General features: G+C 40.5%; 1 protein-coding gene across 5 annotated transcripts in view; it reads left to right on the forward strand.

Moving 5' to 3' along the window:
- Positions 1–4,606: 4,606 nt before the first annotated feature.
- Positions 4,607–24,273, forward strand: part of rapgef1b (Rap guanine nucleotide exchange factor (GEF) 1b) — a 33,825-nt gene continuing 14,158 nt past the window's right edge. Inside the window, exons 1-7 of one of the 5 annotated variants that reach the window (XM_056731040.1) lie at positions 4,607–4,882; positions 18,453–18,595; positions 19,762–19,940; positions 20,058–20,214; positions 20,295–20,383; positions 20,480–20,632; positions 23,856–23,918. In XM_056731040.1, the coding sequence (XP_056587018.1) occupies positions 4,855–4,882; positions 18,453–18,595; positions 19,762–19,940; positions 20,058–20,214; positions 20,295–20,383; positions 20,480–20,632; positions 23,856–23,918 (812 nt within the window). In that variant the 5' untranslated portion in view covers positions 4,607–4,854. Of the gene's footprint in view, positions 4,883–9,879; positions 10,019–18,452; positions 18,596–19,761; positions 19,941–20,057; positions 20,215–20,294; positions 20,384–20,479; positions 20,633–23,855; positions 23,919–24,273 lie in introns of those variants that run through there. The other 4 variants (XM_056731039.1, XM_056731043.1, XM_056731041.1 and 1 more) reach the window with 4 other exon arrangements.

Raw genomic sequence — 24,273 nt, forward strand, 5'->3', positions numbered from 1 at the left:
AATAATGTCTGAAATTTTACTTCAGCTGGAGAAGGTATATTGTGTGTTTTTATGAAATTAAATCATATTTCTTTTGATCTGGTTCATTCTTTGATCTGTTGGAAAGTTACTAAGTTACTTATTACCTAGTTACTTATTACATATTCAACAGTATAATTATATTACTGTTCTAATGATTCTCTCCATAAAGTATTTAATTAATTATTACTAATTACTTTCTATATCCTACATCAACCTTTATTAGTTAAGTGATTCAAGGATAGACATGAAATGGCTCTTTTAATTCATTCAAATAAATTATATAAAACTACATAAAGTATTATTATTAACGGACCAAAGTATAAGAAATGTAAGAGTTATACATTAAAGCACAGATTTTAAAGTAAGACTGTGATTATTGATGTAAATTCAACTATTGCACACATTTATTATACACGGTATTCAGTTTAATTACATCACAATTGTAATTAAATGACAGAATAATAAAAGTAATCCTTTACTTTACTTTTTCAAGGGAAAGTAACTTTTCACACCCAACACTGTTTGTCAGTCTAGTGATATTAGGATATGATGGTGTTTGCGCTGTGAGGTTTATTGATTATTGGTCGCTCTGAAGCATGTTGACTGCTTTCCTGTCTGCTGCAGAAATATTCGTCTGCTTAATCCATTTTAGTCTCAGGTGTGTGTGTGTGTGTGTGTGTGTGTGTTTGTGTATGTGCGTGTGTGAATGCTAACCAGCCTGGTCTGATCAATAACTGCTTAATCAGCCATTCACACTGTAGCTCAGATCACAGAGGTCGTGAGAAAGTGCAGATCTGGGTCTCCTACGCACAGTTGTCTCTCTCTCTCTCTCTCTCTCTCTCTCTCTCTCTCCATCAGTGTGTCTGTCCATCTTTCGGTAGAAGAGTTTAAAGAGGATTCACTCTGGGTGATTAAACTTTCAAAAATTACTTTTCCTTTTGTTTCTGACTTTATTCAGTTTGCTGGGAATTTCTAGATGTTATTTTTTTGGGTCTGTGTTTGGTTTTTAATCTATTTTTTCCTTCCTTTCTCTTCTCTCTCTCTCTTCTCTCTCTCTCTCTCTCTACGGCTCTGTAAAAAATGACCCTGTGACCTGATCTGACAGCTTTCCGATATAATGAAAAATGTATTTTGGAAAAAGGAAACAAAGTGTGTTATTAAAAATGCTAAAGATCAGACACATTTGTTTACCACACACACAGCCCGCACTACCCAGTTTTTTTTTATTGTTCTGTGCACACATTTTTATTAGTGTTGAACTTTGACACAAACACACACACTGGATGAAAGTTGAGGCAACACATCAGTGTGCATTATGTACTAATCTGTTATAGTACAGTATGTGTGTGTGTGTTACATTTAATATAATGTATATCATCTTGACCATGTTTATAGACAAATAAATAAAAATCTAAAAATACGTGTTTCGATGACATGCAACTGAGGTGCTGTGTCATACAACTGTATAACAATCACGTGTATCGTCACATTCTGTCTACTGTTGTTTATATTATCAAAACTAGTGTAGGCAGTGTATAGTGTGTACTTTTGGAAGGTTGTGAGTTGTTTATTTGCATTTTTGTTTTAAAATAATTGCATTTTATTTTTAAGTTGCCTTTCCAGTTTTGATTGATTTTTACACATGCCATTGCCACAGTATGTGCATGCAAACCTGCACCGTATCATTAAATATTCCTTTACATTGGGTACTGCATCACTAGCATACACAAGTAAAGCTTTAAACACACACTAAAGACTGTTAGGGATTACTCCGGAGTCTGCTGCGGGATGCAAATATCCTTTCAATGCAACAATACTTTGTAGGACAATAACAATGTCAATGAACAAGAGTCAAGATTACACAGTCATTGATCACAATGGGTACCCACAAGATTCAGACTAGGGCTCGAGCGCTCGGCCGTAAGACCAGGGGAGAATTAGTATCAGCAATGTTCGGTCTCACAGAGTGAGAAACGTTCCAAAGGAACTCAGTTCAAATGACGTCAACCCCATGGAGAATGACTGTTCTTCTTCCCTTAAGTTCGTGCCGAGCAATGTAGTGGAGCAGTTCCGCATCTCTGATGTCTGTGTCGGCGAGATTCCGAAGGAGAAAGTGTGACTACTCCACAACCTCAAATAGCATTGACAGCAGGAGAGAGGAGCACTGGTCAGGGGAAATCGGGTTCAGCAAACCCCGGTGTACTGCTACGCCAAACCCAGAAGCCGAGATTCAGAGAGCCTCACAGGACATGAACCGAGGAGATGAGGTCGTCTGGGCAGCTGGGGAGAAATGGGGAACACCGTTCAGGACACAAACAGCGCTGGAGCCTGGACAGGACAAAGGTGCACACTCAAAAGTTAGATAGCCCAAACAGATTGACTAGACAAGAGTCTTCACAAGGTAAAGGAGGAAATCCTGAGCATAGAATCCAAGCCAAGAGTTGTAGTTTCCAAGGCAAGAGTTGTATATATTGAGTAATACTCTCCTTTGCGTTCGACAAAAACACAACAGACAGGACAAAACAAAACAAGTGAGGTTCAGACCCGGACCATGACAAAAGACATTCTTCTGCCTGATGGAGGTGTGTTATATTGATAAACAGCTCAGTATAGTCTCTGTGACTTCGGGGAGTTGTTGTATGAAGTTAAAAGGCTATATTCACGTTTAAATGAGTTTCCTCGCTATAAAATGTCTATGGATTCAGGATAATGGCCTTCACGTCTGTATGTGTGCGTGTACGTGCGTGCGTGCGTTTTCGGTCATGAAACATTGAATCACTTTTGTGAATTCCCCATTCGCCATAATGAATTTAACCTTGAGTCAATGTCCACACGTCACACACATGACAAGCAGCACAACGGTGAGATTGTGTTTGTCGTGTGTTATTAATGCTGCTGGTGCTCTCTCTTTCTCTCTCATTAAGGAATACAGATGAAAGCTCGTCCTGCCCCTCATCCCTTCTGTGGCAGTTCTGTCCGCTCTGATGTAGATGCTCGATGGACTGAATCTCTGGTTTGCTGGAGCCAACACGGCAGAACAGATTCTCTGATGTTTGTCCTGTCGCTTTTAATGTATGAAAGTAATACTGTCCAGTTTTTATTGTCATTATTGTCATACGTTTGTATTTTATAACATTAGTTAACAAGAAAGAAACCATTCATACACATTTGAAACAAAACGTTATTGAACATTTACAAAGACAAATAAATGCTTTAAAACAATTGTGTGAGTGTGTGTGTGTGTGTTGGTATGTGTGCATTTGTTCATGTCACACTTGAATGATCTTTCTATTTCTAGTGAAGATATCGAACAGTTTAGAGAAGTCACCTTTGACCCTCTTTACTCTCTCTTTTGTGGTCTGTGATGTGAGCAGCAGATGCAGCTTCACCCTTCACAGTGACCGCTGGGCCGATCAAGGTGAATCAGACGACCCCTGCCGCACTCCTCTGATCTCTCTCAGTTAGTATACAGACCAGAGCAAACCCCTGCTGATGTGATATTGACATGATTCTGACAGAGAGCTTCTCCAATCTCAGGCATTTTACTTGACACCTTTTAAATGTTTTAGACGAACTGCATGATTCTAGACAAAATTACTTCATTAGTAGAACTAGGAAATTTAATTTAGATTTGTTCATTGAAATGTGTTCAATTTGTTCATTTTAGTTGTTTGTTACATGACGAAAGGGTCAAATAAATGCATGTTTTCCGAACTGTTGTATGAAGGTTTTTCTAAGATTGGGCGCCATCATGTGGTGGAGACAGTCACTGCAGCCTCGCAAACACGCTACAATAAATCGTTAAGACGTTTCCAAGCGAAAAGATTAAAAATAAAAACACTTTTTTGTTTGTTTTCTTTTAAATTTCTACCAGACTGATGTGGGATTCTCCCTCATTTACAACATTAAAACAATCATCGATTTATTTTATGTGAAGGGTTAATTTTTATACAACACATTTATTTAAAACATGGAAATTGGTCAAATTAAAATGTATTAATTCGCCAAAAAACAGCACAAACAAAGTTGTTCGACCTAAATATTAGCATTTAGAATAATGTGTATGTAGTTATATTATTAAACCACTAGATGACACCAGAGGTTCAGCAGAAGCTTAATAGCGAACTTTTGCATTCTGTTCTTAAAATTGATTAGGTTATTTAAATTAATTCAAAACCAATTCTAATTATACAGTCATTTTTAACTAAACAATATAACATCCAAAAATAACAAATTATCACTCAAGTCTTGCTTCTTAGCTGTTTCTCATTCCTTCAAAACTCAATAAAACCGTAATTCTCATGCAAACAACAACTAAACAACCATGTTATGCATTATACTGTAGTTCTACAGTTTACTAACTACAATATTGCTACAATATTAATTACAGTTGATCAATTCACTAAAATAACCCCCCCCCTACAGAATACAAGTGTAGTAATTCTTATAATATACCACAATATAAAACTCACAATAACTGTTTTACATTTTACCATCGCAAATACAGCGTGTCCTACTACGGTATTATTCATGTGGGATTTGACTGCAGGATCTGATTCCGGTCTGAGGGCGGCGCTGTGTCGCATCCCACTGGATCCAGCGGACGGGTTTGCGCTGTTGTGGCACATAGACGCGCGCGCGCGCAGCCACACCAGCGGTATCTTTCGCTGTCTGTGCTCGTGAACGGCTCGTTCCCCTCTTATCGGGCACCCAGACAACCCCACGGACCCGGCGGATCACAATGCGTGGCTGAAGTGCAAAATCCAGGATTATTGCGGTGTAAACTCCCTCTTTTCCACCCGTGACCGCGCAAACCGAGGATCGGGTCCGATCATGTCGGGGAAGATAGAGAGCAAGCACGGTAAGCGTCATCTCGAGGCCTTGTTGCACGGAACTTTCAGGACCGCAGGAATGTGTCGTTAATGCACTTTTTAGCGATGCGTTAAATGCACGAGCTTGATGCTTCATCCGACCCGGTGGCAGAGCACGAGAGGGAAATAAATCAGTGCCCGCTAGCACGCGCTAGCTCACGGGACTTTTAAACGGAACCTGTGCGGTGTTTCTTCACACGCGTGATGACACTGACATGCTTCAGGTTGTGTTTGCGATTAAGATGCGTTTTAACGAACATATGTGTGAATGTTGCACACACAGACACACAAACCTGCTGCTGTTGTCAATCTTCACACAGTCTTGACACAGGTTGTGTTGTTTATTTTCCAGTGCATCTGTTTTTCGTATCAGACCTGCTTGAGTTGAACTGTAGTGACAGTAGGAATGTGAGCTGTGCCAACACCATAACGTCGAAATGTAAATAGGTGTGTGTCAATATAGAGTGCGTTAAATCTATATAAAGAGTTGAGAACTGCGTTAAAGTGACGTCTGGTGTGATTAAGTTGTTTCTTAAAGGGGCGGCTGTGGATAAACGATACGATCTGTAAGTCTTCTGTTCTAATGTGTGCGTGAAAAGGAACGTATACGTGTGTACGTTAAATGCTCTTTCGGCTCGTGCTGTGTTTTAAATGCATGAAAAACTACAACTATGTAGTCTGTCAATTCATATTTAGTTATAAAGGAAGAAGGTAACTTTTTTGTGCAGAATTGAGTGTTGCTTTAAGGAAAACGCTGCGCGTGACAAATACACAAATGCAGGTGTTTTTTGTGCACTTTTCTACAAAATCAGATATCTGTGATCTTTGAGAAGTGCTTACGTCCTGTGAAAGAGTTCTTTTGGCTTTCCAGGGAAAACTCAGGGCGCTCTTATGCATCATGTGTGCTCGGGAACATGACACAAACTGGAACCACAGGGTGTGTGTGAGTTAAACATGTGTGTGTATGTGTGTACGTGTGTGTTAGAAGTGTCTCTCTCTGGTTGTAGTAAGTGTACTAACAGAGAGCAACAGGAGGTTTCTTTCGGCAGCGGGACGGATACTCAATCCCCGTCACCTCACCCGAAACAGCTGTCCCGTTCGCTCGGGTCAGGGTTTTAGGGTGAGGCTCCAGGGAGGGGCGAGCTTTGTTGTTGAGTTGATATTACTGTTTGTTATAAATATCTGAAGGTCAATAACTGTTACTAAGGACATGTTAAGTGTAATAGTGTCGAAACTGTGGCAGATTTTGATCCTCAAGTTCATCTTCTGTACTAAATGTTGTGTTATTTGGATGCCCCTGATCTAAAACATCAGCACGTGTGATCTGAAATAGCGTGTTTATTGAAAACACATTTCAACTGTGTAACATTTTGGCGAAGTTGAAGTGAATGCGTAAGGCACTTTAGAAAAGTCCCTTAAGGCAATAAATAATCATATGTTGTTGAAATGTCCTTGATTCCTGTGCTTAACTTAAAGAATGTTGATCCTGAGGCGCTTCTCACCTCAGCATTCCTGTGTGGCTCACATGATACACTCTTCATCTGATGTTGGTGCATTAGACGTGTCTGAGCGTCAGACATCATGTTGAATTGACCCAATCTGATGTCGTGGAGGTTCTGTGCACATTTATCATTCCTCGCATGCTTCTTTCAGGTCCGTGTTGTGTGCTGTCTTGTACGGACCTGCAGGAGTTGTGTGTGTGTCAGAGCATCTTCTCCAGTATAATAACAGGACAGACTGTGCAGAACTGTCTGTTGTACTGACGTAATTCTCGGCATCAACATGTTTCTTTGTCACCGTGGATACGCTGCGCTGATGTCATAATGACACTGTCATTCATGCTTAAACTGTAAAACATGTCAGCCTACTGTAGCTCACCTCTCTCTCTCTCTCTCTCTCTCTCTCTCTCTCTCTCCTCTCTCTCTCTCTCTCTCTCTCTCTCTCTCTCTCTCTCTCCTTCTCTCTCTCTCTCTCTCTCTCTCTAGTGTCAGTTTGTGTGTGTTGTCCTGTCAGTGTTGTTTTGTGTTGTGCTGGTTGTTCTTTGGTCGTGGTAGGACTTGACATATCCCTCTCCCTCCGTCTCTCTCTCCCTCTGTCTCTCTCTCCCTCCGTCTCGCTCTCCCTCCGTCTCGCTCTCCCTCCGTCTCTCTCTCCCTCCGTCTCTCTCTCCCTCCGTCTCTCCCTCCTTCTGTCTCTTCCTCCCTCCCTCTCTCTCTCTCTCTCTCTCTCTCTCTCTCCCTCTGTCTCTTCTCTCTATCTCTCTCTCTTCTCTCCCCCCTATCGCTCTCCCCCCTATCACTCTCCCTCCGTCTCGCTCTCCCTCCGTCTCGCTCTCCCTACGTCTCGCTCTCCCTACGTCTCTCTCTCCCTCCGTCTCTCCCTCCATCTGTCTCTTCCTCTCTCTCTCTCTCTCTCTCTCTCTCTCTCTCCCTCTCTCCATCTCTCTCTCGCTCTCCCTCTGTCTCCTCTCTCTCTCCATCTCTCTCTCTTCTCTTCTCTCTCTCTCTCTCTCTCTCTCATTCTCTGTCTCTCCCTCCGTCTCTCTCCCTCTCTCCCTCTCTCTCCCTCTGTCTCTTCTCTCTCTCTCCCTCCGTCTCGCTCTCCCTCCGTCTCGCTCTCCCTCCGTCTCGCTCTCCCTCCGTCTCGCTCTCCCTCCGTCTCGCTATCCCTCCGTCTCGCTCTCCCTCCGTCTCTCTCTCCCTCCGTCTCTTCCTCCTTTCGTCTCTTCCTCGCTCTCTCTCCCTCTCTCTCTCTCTCTCTCTCTCTCTCTCTCTCTCACACACTCTCTTTCACTCTCTCAGTCTTTCTCTCACTCTTTTTGTTTGTCTCTCTCTGTCAAGGAAGGTGGAATTCACATGGTTAAGATGTTGTACTGTTGTTAGATCGAGGATTTCATGTGAATTTGAATACTATACAGAGATGCAAAGTTTGGAAATCTTAGTATTAATACATAACATAGGACCTTAAAAATCCATTGTTGGTTTATGGAGTGTCCATGGACAAGTTTGCGTGATTAAGAGTCGACTCCCTTTTTTCCAAGCAAACAACTTTGTTATTCATTCACCTTCGGTCTTACTACTTGGGAGACTGCATGAATCTCTCTGTTACTTTCTCTTTTTATCTCTCTATTTTAATTGAAGTGTGCTTTATTGGCATTTCAAAAATTGTACATTTGTATAGATAAAGCATGCAAACGTAGTGTGTGAATAGTGTATACAAAGAAAAGGGGCGTAGTGCAAAGTTAAAAAGTTCGAATAGATAACTATGGTTAAGCATAGATCTATATACTGTATTAAAACAGAATAAATATAATGTAAACAAAGATTTAACAAACAAAAAAGTAAATAAACGTGTCTTTCTGTGGTGTTGGACAAAACCAGGAAGCTGATTCGACCTCCTTCGACTTCCTTACGACAGTGAGAAAATAAACTTTGTGGAGGAAAATGAGTGTGCGAAGAATCTTGAATCAATAAGTGTGTGAAATATCATGAGTTATGAGTAACTTTATATCACACTACATTGAGTCATTTTTGTTGATTTATGAATGATGTAATGCTTTAATGTAGGGATGTTTTTCATGTTGAGTGTTCAGAGTTATATCTGAGTGTTTCTGAGGAATTATGTGAAGCACTTGTGACAGTCCCAAAATAACTTCATAATGTCATTTATTCGATGGGTGTGTCGGGGTTCTGTGAGTTCTTGTCTTGTTATGCCAATGCTTGGAAACAAGAGTATCTACATTTTATTTAAACATGATGAGTGTGTATAAATTTGAACAACAAGTTTTTTTTTAACATGTGTTGCACATTAGAAATGAGCTGAACGTGTGTGTTTGTGTTTGTTCTTTGATTGGTATTCAGATCTCTGAAAGAGAGTTCACGCATTTACACGGCAAGCTAGCGTTCTGTGTTCAGCAATGTAATAAAATTAACATCTACTACACAAATTACACAAAAAACACAATACATTTTACATTTATTCATTTGGCAGACTCTTATCCAAAGCGACTTACAAGCAGAGCATATAAACATTTTGACAACACGCTAAACAGTACCGTTAGTTTACTCAGCAGAAGATTATTTGTGCACGAAGTACATGTAATTTAAGATATAAAGTAAAGTGATATTGTGTCATTCGTATTATAAAAGAATTGTTCTTTTCCCTATTGGCGTTTGCTGAAGAATAAAATCTTACGTGTGTTCATGTTGATCCTTCATTCACTCCTGAAAAAAACAAAAATAAACCTTATAAATCACTGTAATATTTTCACAGGGCCTGATTGGTTGTGTTGCATTGTGGTGGAGTGTGCTGTGATTGGCCGCTGGCTATATTTTGACCTCTGACTGGCCAAAATTATCCCTGAACTGTAATTTGGGGAGATTTTGGAGAAATAAGTGCAGTCGACTACGAGAATAAAAGCACGCTGATGCTATCCTGAGCTTCTGTAATTACACACTTTCTCTGTTCGTGCTTTGAGAGAAACAGCAGACGTGTGTTTGTACACATACAGAAGTTTAGTGAGCTCGAGCTGGACGGGTTGATGGATGTCGCACGAGGGCAGAGATACACAAAAGAATGATTTTTTGACTCATCCGAATGTTGTAATGGAGATTTATTGATCGTTCCCAGTCTTTTTCCACATCGTAGTTCGTGTCGAGCGTTCCATGCCAAAGGCTACGTATCGATCATTTCTCACGTGTGTGATGGTTTTTCAGCGCTGTGCTGAGCATCAGACTGTCGCTGTCTGATCTGTCCACGGTTCATTTTGGAATTTGGATGTTTTGGCACATCAGCGTTATCCGGCACGCGATCGCCGTGACGATGGATTCTGGAAGTTTTGTTTATTTATAAAATCCAGTAGAATTGACGTGTGAGTCAGGTCATGAGATTCGAGTGACGGTGACTAATTGTGATCCCTGTTATGTCTCCGGTCCTGGATGCTTATTTTTGACGTCTGGTGGTTGGATCTCCTGAAGGTCCATGTTTCGGGCTTGGAGGATCAAAACTAATTCTTGAGTTTGGTAGCCAAAGCTTGCGTGGGTTCCACATGGGGAACAGCAGCCGGAGAGCTCAACATCTTCTAGAGGAGACAGAGTATTTCAATACTGGAGAAGCAGATGACACGGGTGAGCTATGATCTTATCTGATGATTGTTTTGTATCCTAAAGGTCATTTGTAAAGCTTCTTTTGAAAGAATTTGGACTTTGCTAGATAACAAGAGTGATATGTAATATAACAACATGGACTTTGCATTTCGTGGTTTTATTTACACCGTACCTTTTTTATGTGTGTTAATGCTAGTAAAGTCTCTGTTCAAACACAGTAGTTGTCCAAGTGATTAGAGTTGGGTGATTTTATCTCGACGTTTCGAAATGTAATACTTCAATATTTATGCATTTTCCGGTTTCAAAATTGCAACTACTTTGGCTGCAGTTCTAATAAAAATCAATAAAAATTATAAAGTTAAAAGCAGAAGAACATTGTTTTCAATCTTTCCTTTTCAAGGAAAAATATTTGTAACTTTCTTCTTAAAAAAGTTACAGTAAATTCAGTAAGGGCTGGGATGATATATTGTGCAATATGGGACACAGAAGAAGAACGATTTCTCAAGTAGTTCCAGGAAATTTGTTTTGGATAAAAGTGATACAGTTACCTTCACTGGGCATGCGCAATTCACCGCATAATTTTTGTCTCGCTGACAACAGTTTATTACTATGTTTTTATTATTGTTAGGTTAAGGGTAGGTGTAGGCGTTAGCTAATGTAATTAATTGTAATTTTATGATCAGATTTTGCTTCGGCTGTAACCCTTTTAGCCACAACCCAGGAAATGCCAATGGTCATATTCTATCGCTGTTCTTCAAACCGTTTTAGGTATTTTCATGATAATAATATATATTTTTAACGATGAAGTTTGACGACTGTTGCTTTTTCATATGCATGTTTTAAGTGACTGATCGAGATCGAGCCGTTCTTTCTGATCAAAGATCCGTAGTTCATGGAGGAGGACGGTATAAAACACAGAATCAAAACATTTATTTAAGAATTGCCTTAGACAGGTATAAATTGTAGAAAGTTTGTGAACCTTATCCCAAACATTACGGTTCTTTAGTTTCCCAGCATGCTTTGCACAATGGCTAAGTGATGTTAAGATTCATCTTTTATGCTTAGTGCACTTGATTATTCTCTTAAGAAATACTAAACCTCCGACAATTCTGTATGCGATTTGTCAGAAAATAATTATATATACTAGCACATATTATTTATTCATGTTTTAATCTGCTGATGTGGCTATTAAGAAATAAATGAATAAGTCATGTGTTAAAGGGGTGAAGGGTGCTCGAACGCAATTTAATGTTTTGCTTTTGATTAAGTGCGTTATATAACCGTTTGTGCATGTATAAGACGTCCAAAGTCACTAAACCATGATAGACGAGTGTTGATTTTGCAAATGCATGTTATAAACAACTCAATCTCGTAGTGATTTTAGATCGAGCAGTACTTCCTACATATCAAAGAGCAGTAGTTCACGGAAGAGCTGGAAGTTTGAGCTTGTGGTAAAAGGTGTAACATTTCTGCCACACAATTGAGGTATTTTAGCCAATAAAAACAAACTGCTCAACTGGCCAATCAGAACACAATGTGCTTTTCAGAGCGATGAGTTTTGCAAAAATCTATGCATTTTAGAAAGGCGGGACAAAGAGAAGCAACAATAATGTACGGTTAAAAATATTTTTTTTCCTTTGCACCAAAAACACAAGTTGATACGTTTTCTTAATCATGTCATACGACTCCATTAATTGATCTCTTGAAGGACGAATCATTGTTTGAGGTCGAAGATTTATGAATGAGTGTTGTTCTGGTTCTGGTGTTGTCGGTCAAGAGAGACCATTGCCATACTTTAAAAAATTTGCTGCATATCTTTAGATTTAGATTCTATTTTACAATTGTTGTAATTGTGTTTGTCTGTTTGGGTTTGTATGTGTTTTGTAATGATGTAAGTACACGCACGATTTGTGTCATGTTTGTCTTACCGACACATGACTTGTCTTACCGTGGCACTTTTATTCTCAACGTTGCGATTATAAGCGAATATATTACAAAGCTCTCAATCTGAATATGCTATTTTCCAACAAAGACAACATTTCTGGAAACACTGAAGCTTCAGATGTGACATTCCAGTCGTGTGGCTTTTGTGCAAGTGCTCATTTCATCCAGTCCAGTTCTGGGTGGATCCGCCCGAAAGATCTGCATCCACAAAGAGTCCGGAGGAGAAAAACCGACAGGAAGTCTTCACTCACAAAGTCTTAATAAATGCTTTCTGAGACATTTGTTTGGATTGTTTAGGAATGAGTGCTCGGTCTTAAGTGAGGTGATGAGAGTTTCTCTATAAAATACAAAGCAGTTATTCTTAAATCCACTTTTTATAGCTTTCGTAAAACTTGCTGTTTTAAAATCTATAAAAGGAATGGTTCATCCAAAAAATCAACTTCCATAGTGGGAATAAAAATGACCAGGGTAAATTCAATAGGGATTTTTAGGTGAGCTGTTTCTTTAAAGGGATAGTTTAGCTAAATTTTACTCGAGTTGTTGCAAATCTGTATGATTTTCTTTGTTCTGAAAGATACTTAGACCAATGCTTATAACCAAGTTCCTGGCCACCATTGACTCCCATAGTAGGAAAAATGACAATGGTAGTGAAAAATGCTTCAGAACTGTTTGCTTTCCTACATTCTTCAAAAATATCTTATTTGGGGTTCAACAGAAAAGAAAAAAAGTCCTACTATGGGAGTCAATGGGGTCCAAGAACTGTTTTGGTTGCAAGCATTCTTCCAAATATCTTTCTCTGTGTTCATCAGAACGAAAACGTTTATACAGATTTGGAATCACTTGAGAGTAGGTAAATGATAACAGGATTTTTGATTTGCGGTGAACTATCCCTTTAATATCCCTTTATTGAGACGGCTGATAGCAGAAACTCTGTTCTTATTAAACTCTCTGTCTGCAGTCTGTGAAACTCAAGCCAAACATTGCTACGGAAGCCTCCTGTCTGTTTTTGAGGTGATATATTATCATTTGTCCTCAAATCAGGGTTGCGGTTTTGGACATGCTGAAATAGAGCTCAATATTGACTGTTTGTTTAAAGAGACAGTTGACCTTAAAATAAACATCCTTAATAAATAAACATAATTTATTCCCCCTCTTGTTGTTCAAAACCTGTTTATGGCTCTTTCTTCACTGGAACCACAAAAGTAGATATTTTGAGAAATGTCTCAGTGGTTTTGTGTTAATGCAGTGGAGGTCAGTTACCGACATTCTTCAAACTATCTTCTATTGTAGATAATCATACAGCTTTGAAATGACATCAGGAGGAGTGAATGATGAAAGAACTTTTGATGAACTATGGCTTAAAGGCCGGAAACGTCTTGTTGAACAACCTTTTTATAAACGCAAAAGAAAATCAATGGGAAAAATACATCCGGACCCCGGAGCGCTGAGAAAGTGCACAGTCATGACATTGAGCAGACAGAATAAAAGGTCAGACAGAGAGACTTTTAATGTGTTTTTGTTTTGGAGATGATCCGTCTTGTTTATTTCTTCCCTGTGGTGTGATTCAATCTTAAGCTGTTATTTACCAAATAGATTTGAAATCAAAAACTGTCTGTATGGTGCTGATCAGCTGACGTAACCAATGTTTCCAAGTTAAAAATGCCATGTTTTATTTATTTTCTTTAAGGTTCCGGGTTGATGTTTCTAAAATAACTCATAAATGTCACTGTTGGCATTTCCAGTCCTTTATTTATTTATTGGAATATTTGTCTGTTCTAGAGGTGCAACGGATTACAAAAATACGGGTTTGGATCGTTTTATAGATATTGGGTCACGGATCGGATCATTTTTCGGACCAGCTAATGTAAATGCTCATCATAGTTGTATCATTAGCAGTTTAAAGAATTTTACCAAAATGAATTTGTGAAAGTACCCTGAAGATATCAACAGACACAATTTAACACATTATTTAACTTTAGTATTTATGTTATACAGAGTGCATGAATAATTTTAAATATGACAATATAACAAATAAAATAGAGATGTCAATTAATTGATTGCATCCAGAATAAAAGTTTGTGTTTACATAATATATGTCTATGTACTGTGCATATTAATTTTGTATTTATAAATACAAACACATTGTCACGAATACAAATTTAGGAAATATTTACATGTACTTGAAATTGTATATATATGTTTTTTTCTTTTCTTTTTTCTTAACTATATACATTTTATGTATATATTATATAGTTTGTATGCGCTAATAAATACAAAATGAATATGCACAGTACACGTACATATATATCGTAGAAACAAACTTTTATTCTGAACGCGATTAATCGCGCCCCAGAAATGTTCGTGTTCCTGAATTCTTCACAATATCTAACTTTGTGTCCAACAGAACATCAAAATATAAAAAAATAAGTTTTCTACTATGAATTGCTAACATTCTTACAAATATCTTTGCGTTGAACAGAACAACAAAATGAATGTAGGTAAGAAACAACCTGAGGGTGAATTAATGATGACAGAATTGTTTATTTTTGTGTGACCTAGCCCTTTAAATGCGTCACTGAATGAGTAGGCGGTGTTTCAAAATTTTTGTTTAGGTTAAAGGAGAAGATAACTTTCAAAATAAATGTTCATGATAATTTACTCACCTCCATGTCATCCAAGATGTTTATGTTTTATTTTCTTTAGTCTTAAAGAAATTAAGGTTTTTGATGAAAACATTCCAGGATTTTTCTCCAGATAGTGGACTTCAATGGACTCCAAACGGTTGAAAGTCAAAATGACAGTTTCAGTGCAGCTTCAAAGGACTTTAAACCATACTAGACGATAAATAATGTTATTATCTAGCGAGATGATCGGATTTTCAAAAAAAAAAGTATATGCTTTATAAACACAAATACATGCCTTGCTCTGTTCTGAGATACACGCGTTCAATACTTCATTTTGAAAGTGAACTACTCCTTTAAGATATACGCTTGAATTGGCTTCAATATCGTAGCGGTCCAGATAGGGGAGAGAGAGTTAGTGTGCGTGCCTGCTCAAACTATCTTTTACTATATGATGAATAAACATACAGTTAATTGGCAGATTAATTGTTAAGATATAAATACACAGACATTATACAAAAAAATTGAACATTGTTTGAAAGTTGCTTTTAAATGTCATTTAAATGTCTATAAGCAATTTGAGACTCTTTGTTTTGTGTATTACTGGGATGTGTTGTAACGGCAAATAGTGTAGTCATGGAAACATGTTTATTTTAATTGACAGACGTCAATCATGTGTCATCTCGCTTACAGTATGTCACCCTGGTGACAGACAGAGGTGTGTGTGTGTGTGTGTTGTGTAAAGCAGAAATAGATGTGTGTGTGTGTGTGTGAGGGGAATTACTTTTGGGTTTGTTCATGAAGTCATATGAAGAGTCTAAATCCTCTAAACACACTCATGCACACTCTTGTATTTTGAGATTACTCATCTCTGTCTGCTGTCCTCCGGCGGGGCGACACGCTGCTGTTTAACACTTGAGTATATCTCTTTATATCACGTCTGCTCCAGTAACCTACATTACAGCCTGATCTCTCTCTCTCTCTCTCTCTCTCTCTCTCCTCAATGCATGATTGTTCATCCATACTCCTGCTATTATCTAAAGATGGTTTCGTGACCCATTTTACATCCTTGTTTTTAGGGCTGCTCAATTATGACAAAAATCATCACAATTATTTTGGCCAACATTGAGATCCCGATTATTTTACACGATTACTCATTAACGTTTAAAACAACATAGACAAATAAATAACATCGCTTTTAAACTGTGAATTCAACTGCAAAATAAATGTAAAGAAATGCCACGGCTGAACCACTGTAAAGGGGCGCGCTGTGGATTTATACCAAAGGAAAAGAGAGGATCCATGCCAAATGAAATGCGGCACAATAATAGTTTTCTTCGATTGTTTTGTTTTTGTAATTGTTGATGGCAAAAATTGCTGATAGCGATTCATTTTCGGTTAATTGCACAGCCATGTTTGTGTGTGTAGAGAACCACCGGAAGTGTTGGAGCACACTGGAGCCAGACAGGAAGTTGATGGGTAGGCTGAGGACATAGCAGGAAGTCGTGACCATGACCTACAGGTGGCACAAGAGATTAGTGTGTGTGCGTGTTTCGTGTGTGTGTGTGTGTGTGTGTTCGTGTGCGTGTGTGTGTGTGTGCGTGCGTGCGTGCGTGTGTGCGTGCGTGTGTGTGTGTGTGTGTGTGTGTGTGTGTGTGTGTGTGTGTGCGTGCGCGCGCGCCCGTGTGTCTGTTCATAATGTCGAAACAGATCTTGAACCGGAGGTCAAGAAATGCAGTCTGCAGCGATAGGGTCACTGACAGGAAATGATGCAAAAAGTTGGGCGGGGCATCCTTTGCTGAACTATTGTGTGTGTTCATCAGGACCTCTAAACATAGTTTGAGCATCTTATATCTGCTTTATCAGCCTTCCATTAGACCGGCAGAGGGAGAGAGATGTATGATAACATTATAAAGTGTGTATGCTTGTGATTCTGATGGTTGTGTAGAGGATGCTTTATTTAGTCGTCGCTGTCTGTAGGATCATCAGATCTATGTTTTGTCTTTAACTTTGTATGACGCACACTTACACACATTAGTGTTGAGTTGTGGGTGATTGGTGAGGGGGTCATGGACTGTGATCTGGATTTTGATTGTGGTTTAAAGACTACATTACCCACGCTCCACCACCCCCTTTATCAGCCTGCAGGCCTTAATACACCCATTGTGTGTGTGTGTGTGGTGAGGTATTACGAGTGTGTGTTGTGGGTTTTGGAGCATAATGGCTCCACCTATGTGAGTTACAGTACGACCTTTCCGTTTTGCCCAGGAGGCATTGTTCTGAGCACGCTCGCAGCGGAAAGGCTGAGCCCCTCACTGTCAATGAATGTCAACACACACACACACACACACACACACACACGTAATGTCATGAATTGTCATACGCCAGTCACACACACATACTCAGTCTAGCGCTTTCTCTCATCAGAGGTCAGAGTTCATTGTGTGCGCGTGCGTATCTGTGCATGCGTGTGTCTGAATGGAATATTTTTGCAGTTAAATTGTAGTCGTCTATTTTATTGTGAATGTTATTGAATACAAGCAACACATCTCCCACTCTCTTATAACTCTCTCTCTCACTCTCTTTCTATCACTCTCTCTCTATCACTCTCTCTCCATCACTCTCTCTCCATCACTCTCTCTCCATCACTCTCTCTCCATCACTCTCTCTCTATCACTCTCTCTCCAACACTCTCTCTCTATCACTCTCTCTCTATCACTCTCTCTCTATCACTCTCTCTCTCTATCACTCTCTCTCTATCACTCTCTCTCTATCACTCTCTCTCTCACACTCTCACTCAGTCACTCTGTCTATCACTCTCTCTCTCTCTATCACTCACTCTGTCTATCACTCTCTCTCTATCACTCTCTCTCTCACACTCTCACTCAGTCACTCTGTCTATCACTCTCTCTCTCTCTATCACTCACTCTGTCTATCACTCTCTCTCTATCACTCTCTCACTCTCTATCACTCACACTCTCTATCACTCTATCACTCACTCACTCAAGCACACACTCACTCACTATCTCTCTCACATGGTCACTCACTATCTCTCTCTCTCTCTCTGACACACTCACTCACTCACTCACTCACTCTCTCTCTCTCTCTCTCTATCACTCTCTCTCACTCACTCACTCACTCACTCAAGCACACTCTCTCTCACATGCTCACTCACTATCTCTCTCTCTCTCTCTGACACACTCACTCACTCAATCCCTTTCTCTCTCTCTCATACGCTCACTCACTCACTCAATCCCTTTCTCTCTCTCTCTCTCTCTCTCTCTCTCTGTGATTATGGCCCATTAAATTCCAATTATGATAAAGTTTTGTGTCAGTGACTGTAGTTTATGTAACGGGGCTTTGGGAGTATGTTTGTTTGTTAATGTTTATCTGCTGCAGGGCTTGTGTGTGTTTATTTATTTGTACAGATGAATTGTGTTGATTATTTCAAATGACTCTGATTGTGGTTGTAAATATCCCTGCGTACTCATTCAGTGATGGATCTCCTCTCTTAATGGATCAGTCATCGTGCGATTCTTAAGGGCTCAGCGTAATACATTCGAAATCGAAAAACGACCGTCTGTGACCTGATTTCGAACAAAATCCAAAAAAATCCCTGAAAATCTCCACTTCCTACTGATCAAACAGCCGCTGTTCACAGAAGAGCTGTACATAGAACATCCAATCAATTTCACAATTGATTTAGACATATAGAATGAGCGTGAATCATGATATATATCACCCAGCCCTATGTTTTAGGCTTTTTATTGCATTTATGCTTTTTTGTAATCAACTGCTTCCATTGTTTATCTGATCTGTACGTCGCTTTGTATAAATGTTTAGTTTTGTGTTTTCACGCTAATGTCTCTCTCTGTGTTTCTTCTTCTCAGAATCTCAGAAGTCTCACCTCTCCTCGTTCACCATGAAACTGATGAAGTTTCATTCACCGAAGATAAAACGAACTCCATCGAAGAAAGGAAAACAACTTCAGGTCGAGCCCACCGTGAAGACACCAGAGAAGCCCGTCAACAAGGTAGAGCAACTCTACACAACTCTACAACACACTCTAATAATTCACATCTACATAAATCTTTTTACACATGCTGCTACACACTCTTGACAAACTCTACACAATTCTGCAAAACTATACACACACTCATTCTTTACACTCTACACACACTCTCTCACTCTTAAAATGCACTGCACAACTCTACACACACACTACACATCTACACTCACTACACACAATCTACTGCACATCTACAAAACTTCACACACACTCTAGTACTTCACATCTACACAAATCTTTTTACACATGCTGCTACACACTCTTAACAAACTCTACACAATTCTGCAAAACTATGCACACACTCATTCTTTACACTCTACACACACTCTCTCACTCTTAAAATGCACTGCACAACTCTACACACACACTACACATCTACACTCACTACACACAATCTACTGCACATCTACAAAACTTCACACACACTATACTCTACGCACACTCCACCACGCATCCACACAATTCTACAGACTCTTTTTTTACTCACACAACTACACATTCTTGACAACTTTATACACACATTTTTACACAAACACACTCTTGACAAACTCTAAACGATTATATAAAGCTCTTCACACACTTATTCTTTACACTCTACAGACTCTCTCTCACTCTTTAAATCCACTACAAAACTCCCTTAACACACACACACACACACACACACACTACACTTCACTACACAACTCTACACACACAAACACTCAACTACATATCAACACAACTCTCACATACATTTAACACATACAACTAGACACACACACACACACACAAACTCTAAACAATTTTACAAAGCTCTACGCACACTTATTCTTTACACACACTACACGTCTACACAACTTTACACATGCAACTACACTCACACTCTTGACAAATTATACAAAGCTGTACACACAATCTCTCTCACTCTTTACAAACACTACACAACTCTAATCACACACTACGCAACTCTACAAACTCTCTCACCCATTGCACACTATTTAAACAAACTACCCACACTCTTTACACACTTTACATACTCTACACACTTTACATAAGCACACTATACACTCTTCACACTGCTGTCGCTCTGTCACACTAAACATGAGCTCTAAGTCTTCTCTAATGAATATTCATGTTTGGTTTCGGAGCAGAAGGTGAGCCGATTGGAGGAGCAGGAGAAGGACGTCGTGAGCGCGCTGAAATATTTCAAGACGATTGTGGACAAGATGACCATCGATACCAAAGTTCTGATGATGCTTCCAGGCTCAGCCAGTAAAGTCCTGGAGGCCGTCCTGCCGCTGGTGCAGGGAGAGACGCGGGTTCATCACAGGTCAGTGTCACACACATCATCACCTCTGCTGCCGGACTCATTCATATCAACACACATGTGCATATACACACCTGAATAATCCAGAGCATGACGTCAAACCCTCTCTCTCTCTCGCAGCTCAGCGTTGTCGTCCTGTCATAACCGTGTGTATCAGAGTTTGGCTAATCTCATTCGCTGGTCGGATCAGGTGATGCTGGACGGATTCGACCATGAAGACAAGGACACGGTGACGACGGTTACAACGGTGATCAAAGCGGTGCTGGATGGCGTGAAGGTCAGGGGCTGACCATTGCATTTGTGACAAGGTTGAAACAACACAGGAATATTTATATCTTTTGTGTGTGTGTGTAACAGGAGCTGGTGAAACTCACTATAGAGAAACAAGAGCAACCGTCCCCAACATCCCCGAGCAAACCTGTGCCCCTTGTGGCCAAAATAGAGAGGTACCATCATAAAATCTGATATTTATTTATCTGTAATAAATAGATGAAGTCTGTGACATCTCTCTCTGTCTCTCTCTCTCGCTTTCTGGATTTCAGTGTGTGTGAAAATCCTTTAACTGAACGAGAGAAGGCGATCCTGAGTAAGACCACGCCTACAGTCACACCCACCGACAGCTTGACTGACATGTCAGAGGAGGAGGTGGCTCCGCCCAAACCACCTCTACCCGGGTTGAAACTAGCAGAGCACAGGTGAGAGGGCGTGGCTATGAAAGAAATCAAAACACTTTCGTTTCTAAAAGCTTCTACACTAGCACATCACATAAAAAGGTTTAGTTGGACTTTTGAGCTTAGTGTGCTTTGTTATATAATGCACATTTGTGAAGTAGTATGCTGTTTTTATCTTTTCAGTTTTCACTATTCATTTAGTGTACCTCAATGTTTACTTTACAGCCCACATATTAAGGTAAACATGTTTGTGTAGGATGCTTAGGGCTCTTAATGAGCACTACTGTAAACATCAAGTGTACTCTGCAGAGCTTTTTTAAGTGTGCATTAGTTATTTTCTAAAGCATACACTAGGGGTTCGGTAGTGTGTGCACTAGTTCGTTTGTGCAATAGTGTATACTCTTAATCATCTTTTAGACTGTGCTGTAGTTAGTGTGTACAACAGTGTTTCTGTTACATTGTGCAGTAGTCAGTGTGTGCAGGGGTGTTTATTCTTGAGAATAGAGTGTGTCTGTTACAATGTGCTCTAGTCAGTGTGTCTGTTACAGTGTGCGCTAGTCAGTGTGTCTGTTACAGTGTGCAATAGTCAGTGTGTCTGTTACAGTGTGCGCTAGTCAGTGTGTCTGTTACAGTGTGCGTAGTCAGTGTGTCTGTTACAGTGTGCATGAGTCAGTGTGTCTGTTACAGTGTGCATGAGTCAGTGTGTCTGTTACAGTGTGCGCTACTCAGTGTGTCTGTTACAGTGTGCGCTACTCAGTTTGTCTGTTACAGTGTGCAATAGTCAGTGTGTCTATTACAGTGTGCACTAGTCAGTGTGTCTGTTACAGTGTGCGCTACTCAGTGTGTCTGTTACAGTGTGCTCTAGTCAGTGTGTCTGTTACAGTGTGCGCTACTCAGTGTGTCTGTTACAGTGTGCTCTAGTCAGTGTGTCTGTTACAGTGTGCGCTACTCAGTGTGTCTGTTACAGTGTGCAATAGTCAGTGTGTCTGTTACAGTGTGCAATAGTCAGTGTGTCTGTTACAGTGTGCAATAGTCAGTGTGTCTGTTACAGTGTGCAATAGTCAGTGTGTCTGTTACAGTGTGCTCTAGTCAGTGTGTCTGTTACAGTGTGCTCTACTCAGTGTGTCTGTTACAGTGTGCACTAGTCAGTGTGTCTGTTACAGTGTGCGCTACTCAGTGTGTCTGTTACAGTGTGCGCTACTCAGTGTGTCTGTTACAGTGTGCGCTACTCAGTGTGTCTGTTACAGTGTGCTCTAGTCAGTGTGTCTGTTACAGTGTGCTCTACTCAGTGTGTCTGTTACAGTGTGCATGAGTCAGTGTGTCTGTTACAGTGTGCGCCAGTCAGTGTGTCTGTTACAGTGTGCATGAGTCAGTGTGTCTGTTACAGTGTGCATGAGTCAGTGTGTCTGTTACAGTGTGCATGAGTCAGTGTGTCTGTTACAGTGTGCATGAGTCAGTGTGTCTGTTACAGTGTGCATGAGTCAGTGTGTCTGTTACAGTGTGCGCTACTCAGTGTGTCTGTTACAGTGTGCGCTACTCAGTTTGTCTGTTACAGTGTGCAATAGTCAGTGTGTCTATTACAGTGTGCACTAGTCAGTGTGTCTGTTACAGTGTGCGCTACTCAGTGTGTCTGTTACAGTGTGCTCTAGTCAGTGTGTCTGTTACAGTGTGCGCTACTCAGTGTGTCTGTTACAGTGTGCTCTAGTCAGTGTGTCTGTTACAGTGTGCGCTACTCAGTGTGTCTGTTACAGTGTGCAATAGTCAGTGTGTCTGTTACAGTGTGCAATAGTCAGTGTGTCTGTTACAGTGTGCAATAGTCAGTGTGTCTGTTACAGTGTGCAAAAGTCAGTGTGTCTGTTACAGTGTGCTCTAGTCAGTGTGTCTGTTACAGTGTGCTCTACTCAGTGTGTCTGTTACAGTGTGCACTAGTCAGTGTGTCTGTTACAGTGTGCGCTACTCAGTGTGTCTGTTACAGTGTGCGCTACTCAGTGTGTCTGTTACAGTGTGCGCTACTCAGTGTGTCTGTTACAGTGTGCTCTAGTCAGTGTGTCTGTTACAGTGTGCTCTACTCAGTGTGTCTGTTACAGTGTGCATGAGTCAGTGTGTCTGTTACAGTGTGCGCCAGTCAGTGTGTCTGTTACAGTGTGCATGAGTCAGTGTGTCTGTTACAGTGTGCATGAGTCAGTGTGTCTGTTACAGTTTGCGCTACTCAGTGTGTCTGTTACAGTGTGCATGAGTCAGTGTGTCTGTTACAGTGTGCGCTACTCAGTGTGTCTGTTACAGTGTGCTCTAGTCAGTGTGTCTGTTACAGTGTGCGCTACTCAGTGTGTCTGTTACAGTGTGCTCTAGTCAGTGTGTCTGTTACAGTGTGCGCTACTCAGTGTGTCTGTTACAGTGTGCATGAGTCAGTGTGTCTGTTACAGTGTGCATGAGTCAGTGTGTCTGTTACAGTGTGCGCTACTCAGTGTGTCTGTTACAGTGTGCGCTACTCAGTGTGTCTGTTACAGTGTGCGCTACTCAGTTTGTCTGTTACAGTGTGCTCTAGTCAGTGTGTCTGTTACAGTGTGCGCTACTCAGTGTGTCTGTTACAGTGTGCTCTAGTCAGTGTGTCTGTTACAGTGTGCGCTACTCAGTTTGTCTGTTACAGTGTGCTCTAGTCAGTGTGTCTGTTACAGTGTGCGCTACTCAGTGTGTCTGTTACAGTGTGCTCTAGTCAGTGTGTCTGTTACAGTGTGCGCTACTCAGTGTGTCTGTTACAGTGTGCTCTAGTCAGTGTGTCTGTTACAGTGTGCGCTACTCAGTGTGTCTGTTACAGTGTGCTCTAGTCAGTGTGTCTGTTACAGTGTGCGCTACTCAGTGTGTCTGTTACAGTGTGCATGAGTCAGTGTGTCTGTTACAGTGTGCTCTAGTCAGTGTGTCTGTTGCAGTGTGCGCCAGTCAGTGCGCCGAGACACACTCATGAGAAGGCACTCTTGTCCTAAAGCAGAACTTTGTGTCTGTTTATTTTTCTGTCTGGATAATACAGTAGTGAAACCACCACATAAACACTTTCTCAAAGGAAAAGTCTGCGAGACGCTCTGATCTTTGTACTGTATGATTGTTTGACTCTGTCACAGTTTCTCTCTCTTCATCTCTTGCGTCTGTCCTTCAGTCACATCATCTGTGTTTTCTGTTGTTTCTGTAATCGTTTGTCTGTCCTGATCTTCTTTCTCTGGGCTCGGGTATTGTTTGGTCGTCCTGGGATCAGGACCAGGATGCAGTTGTCATCTGATGCTGTAGCCGGGCAGCGGATGGCCACGGCGATGGAAATGTACGTCAGCCGTTGGTGAAATTGTGTGTGTATTATGACATGACACGGTTGCACCCATCGGGCTTCCTCATTGGCTGGACACAGTTACCAGCATGTGATTGTGTGGCAAAGCAACGGCCAATCAGGGGAAAGCTTGAGTCTAGTGGATTTGCATGACAGATACTGAATGACACCTAGTTAATAAATCCAGAGGGAATGTGAACAGGATTCCAGATGGGATTTCTGTCAAAGTTTGAAATCTTAAAGGGTGATTTATACAAGATATTGATATGACTGAAACAAAAAGTAGATCTCTTGGTTTTGTAGAACACGTTGTTGGTTAGAAGTATATAAAGAATAAATTATATTATAATAA

This window comes from Triplophysa dalaica, chromosome 19, assembly GCF_015846415.1.
Source record: "Triplophysa dalaica isolate WHDGS20190420 chromosome 19, ASM1584641v1, whole genome shotgun sequence".
Classification (NCBI taxonomy): domain Eukaryota; kingdom Metazoa; phylum Chordata; class Actinopteri; order Cypriniformes; family Nemacheilidae; genus Triplophysa; species Triplophysa dalaica.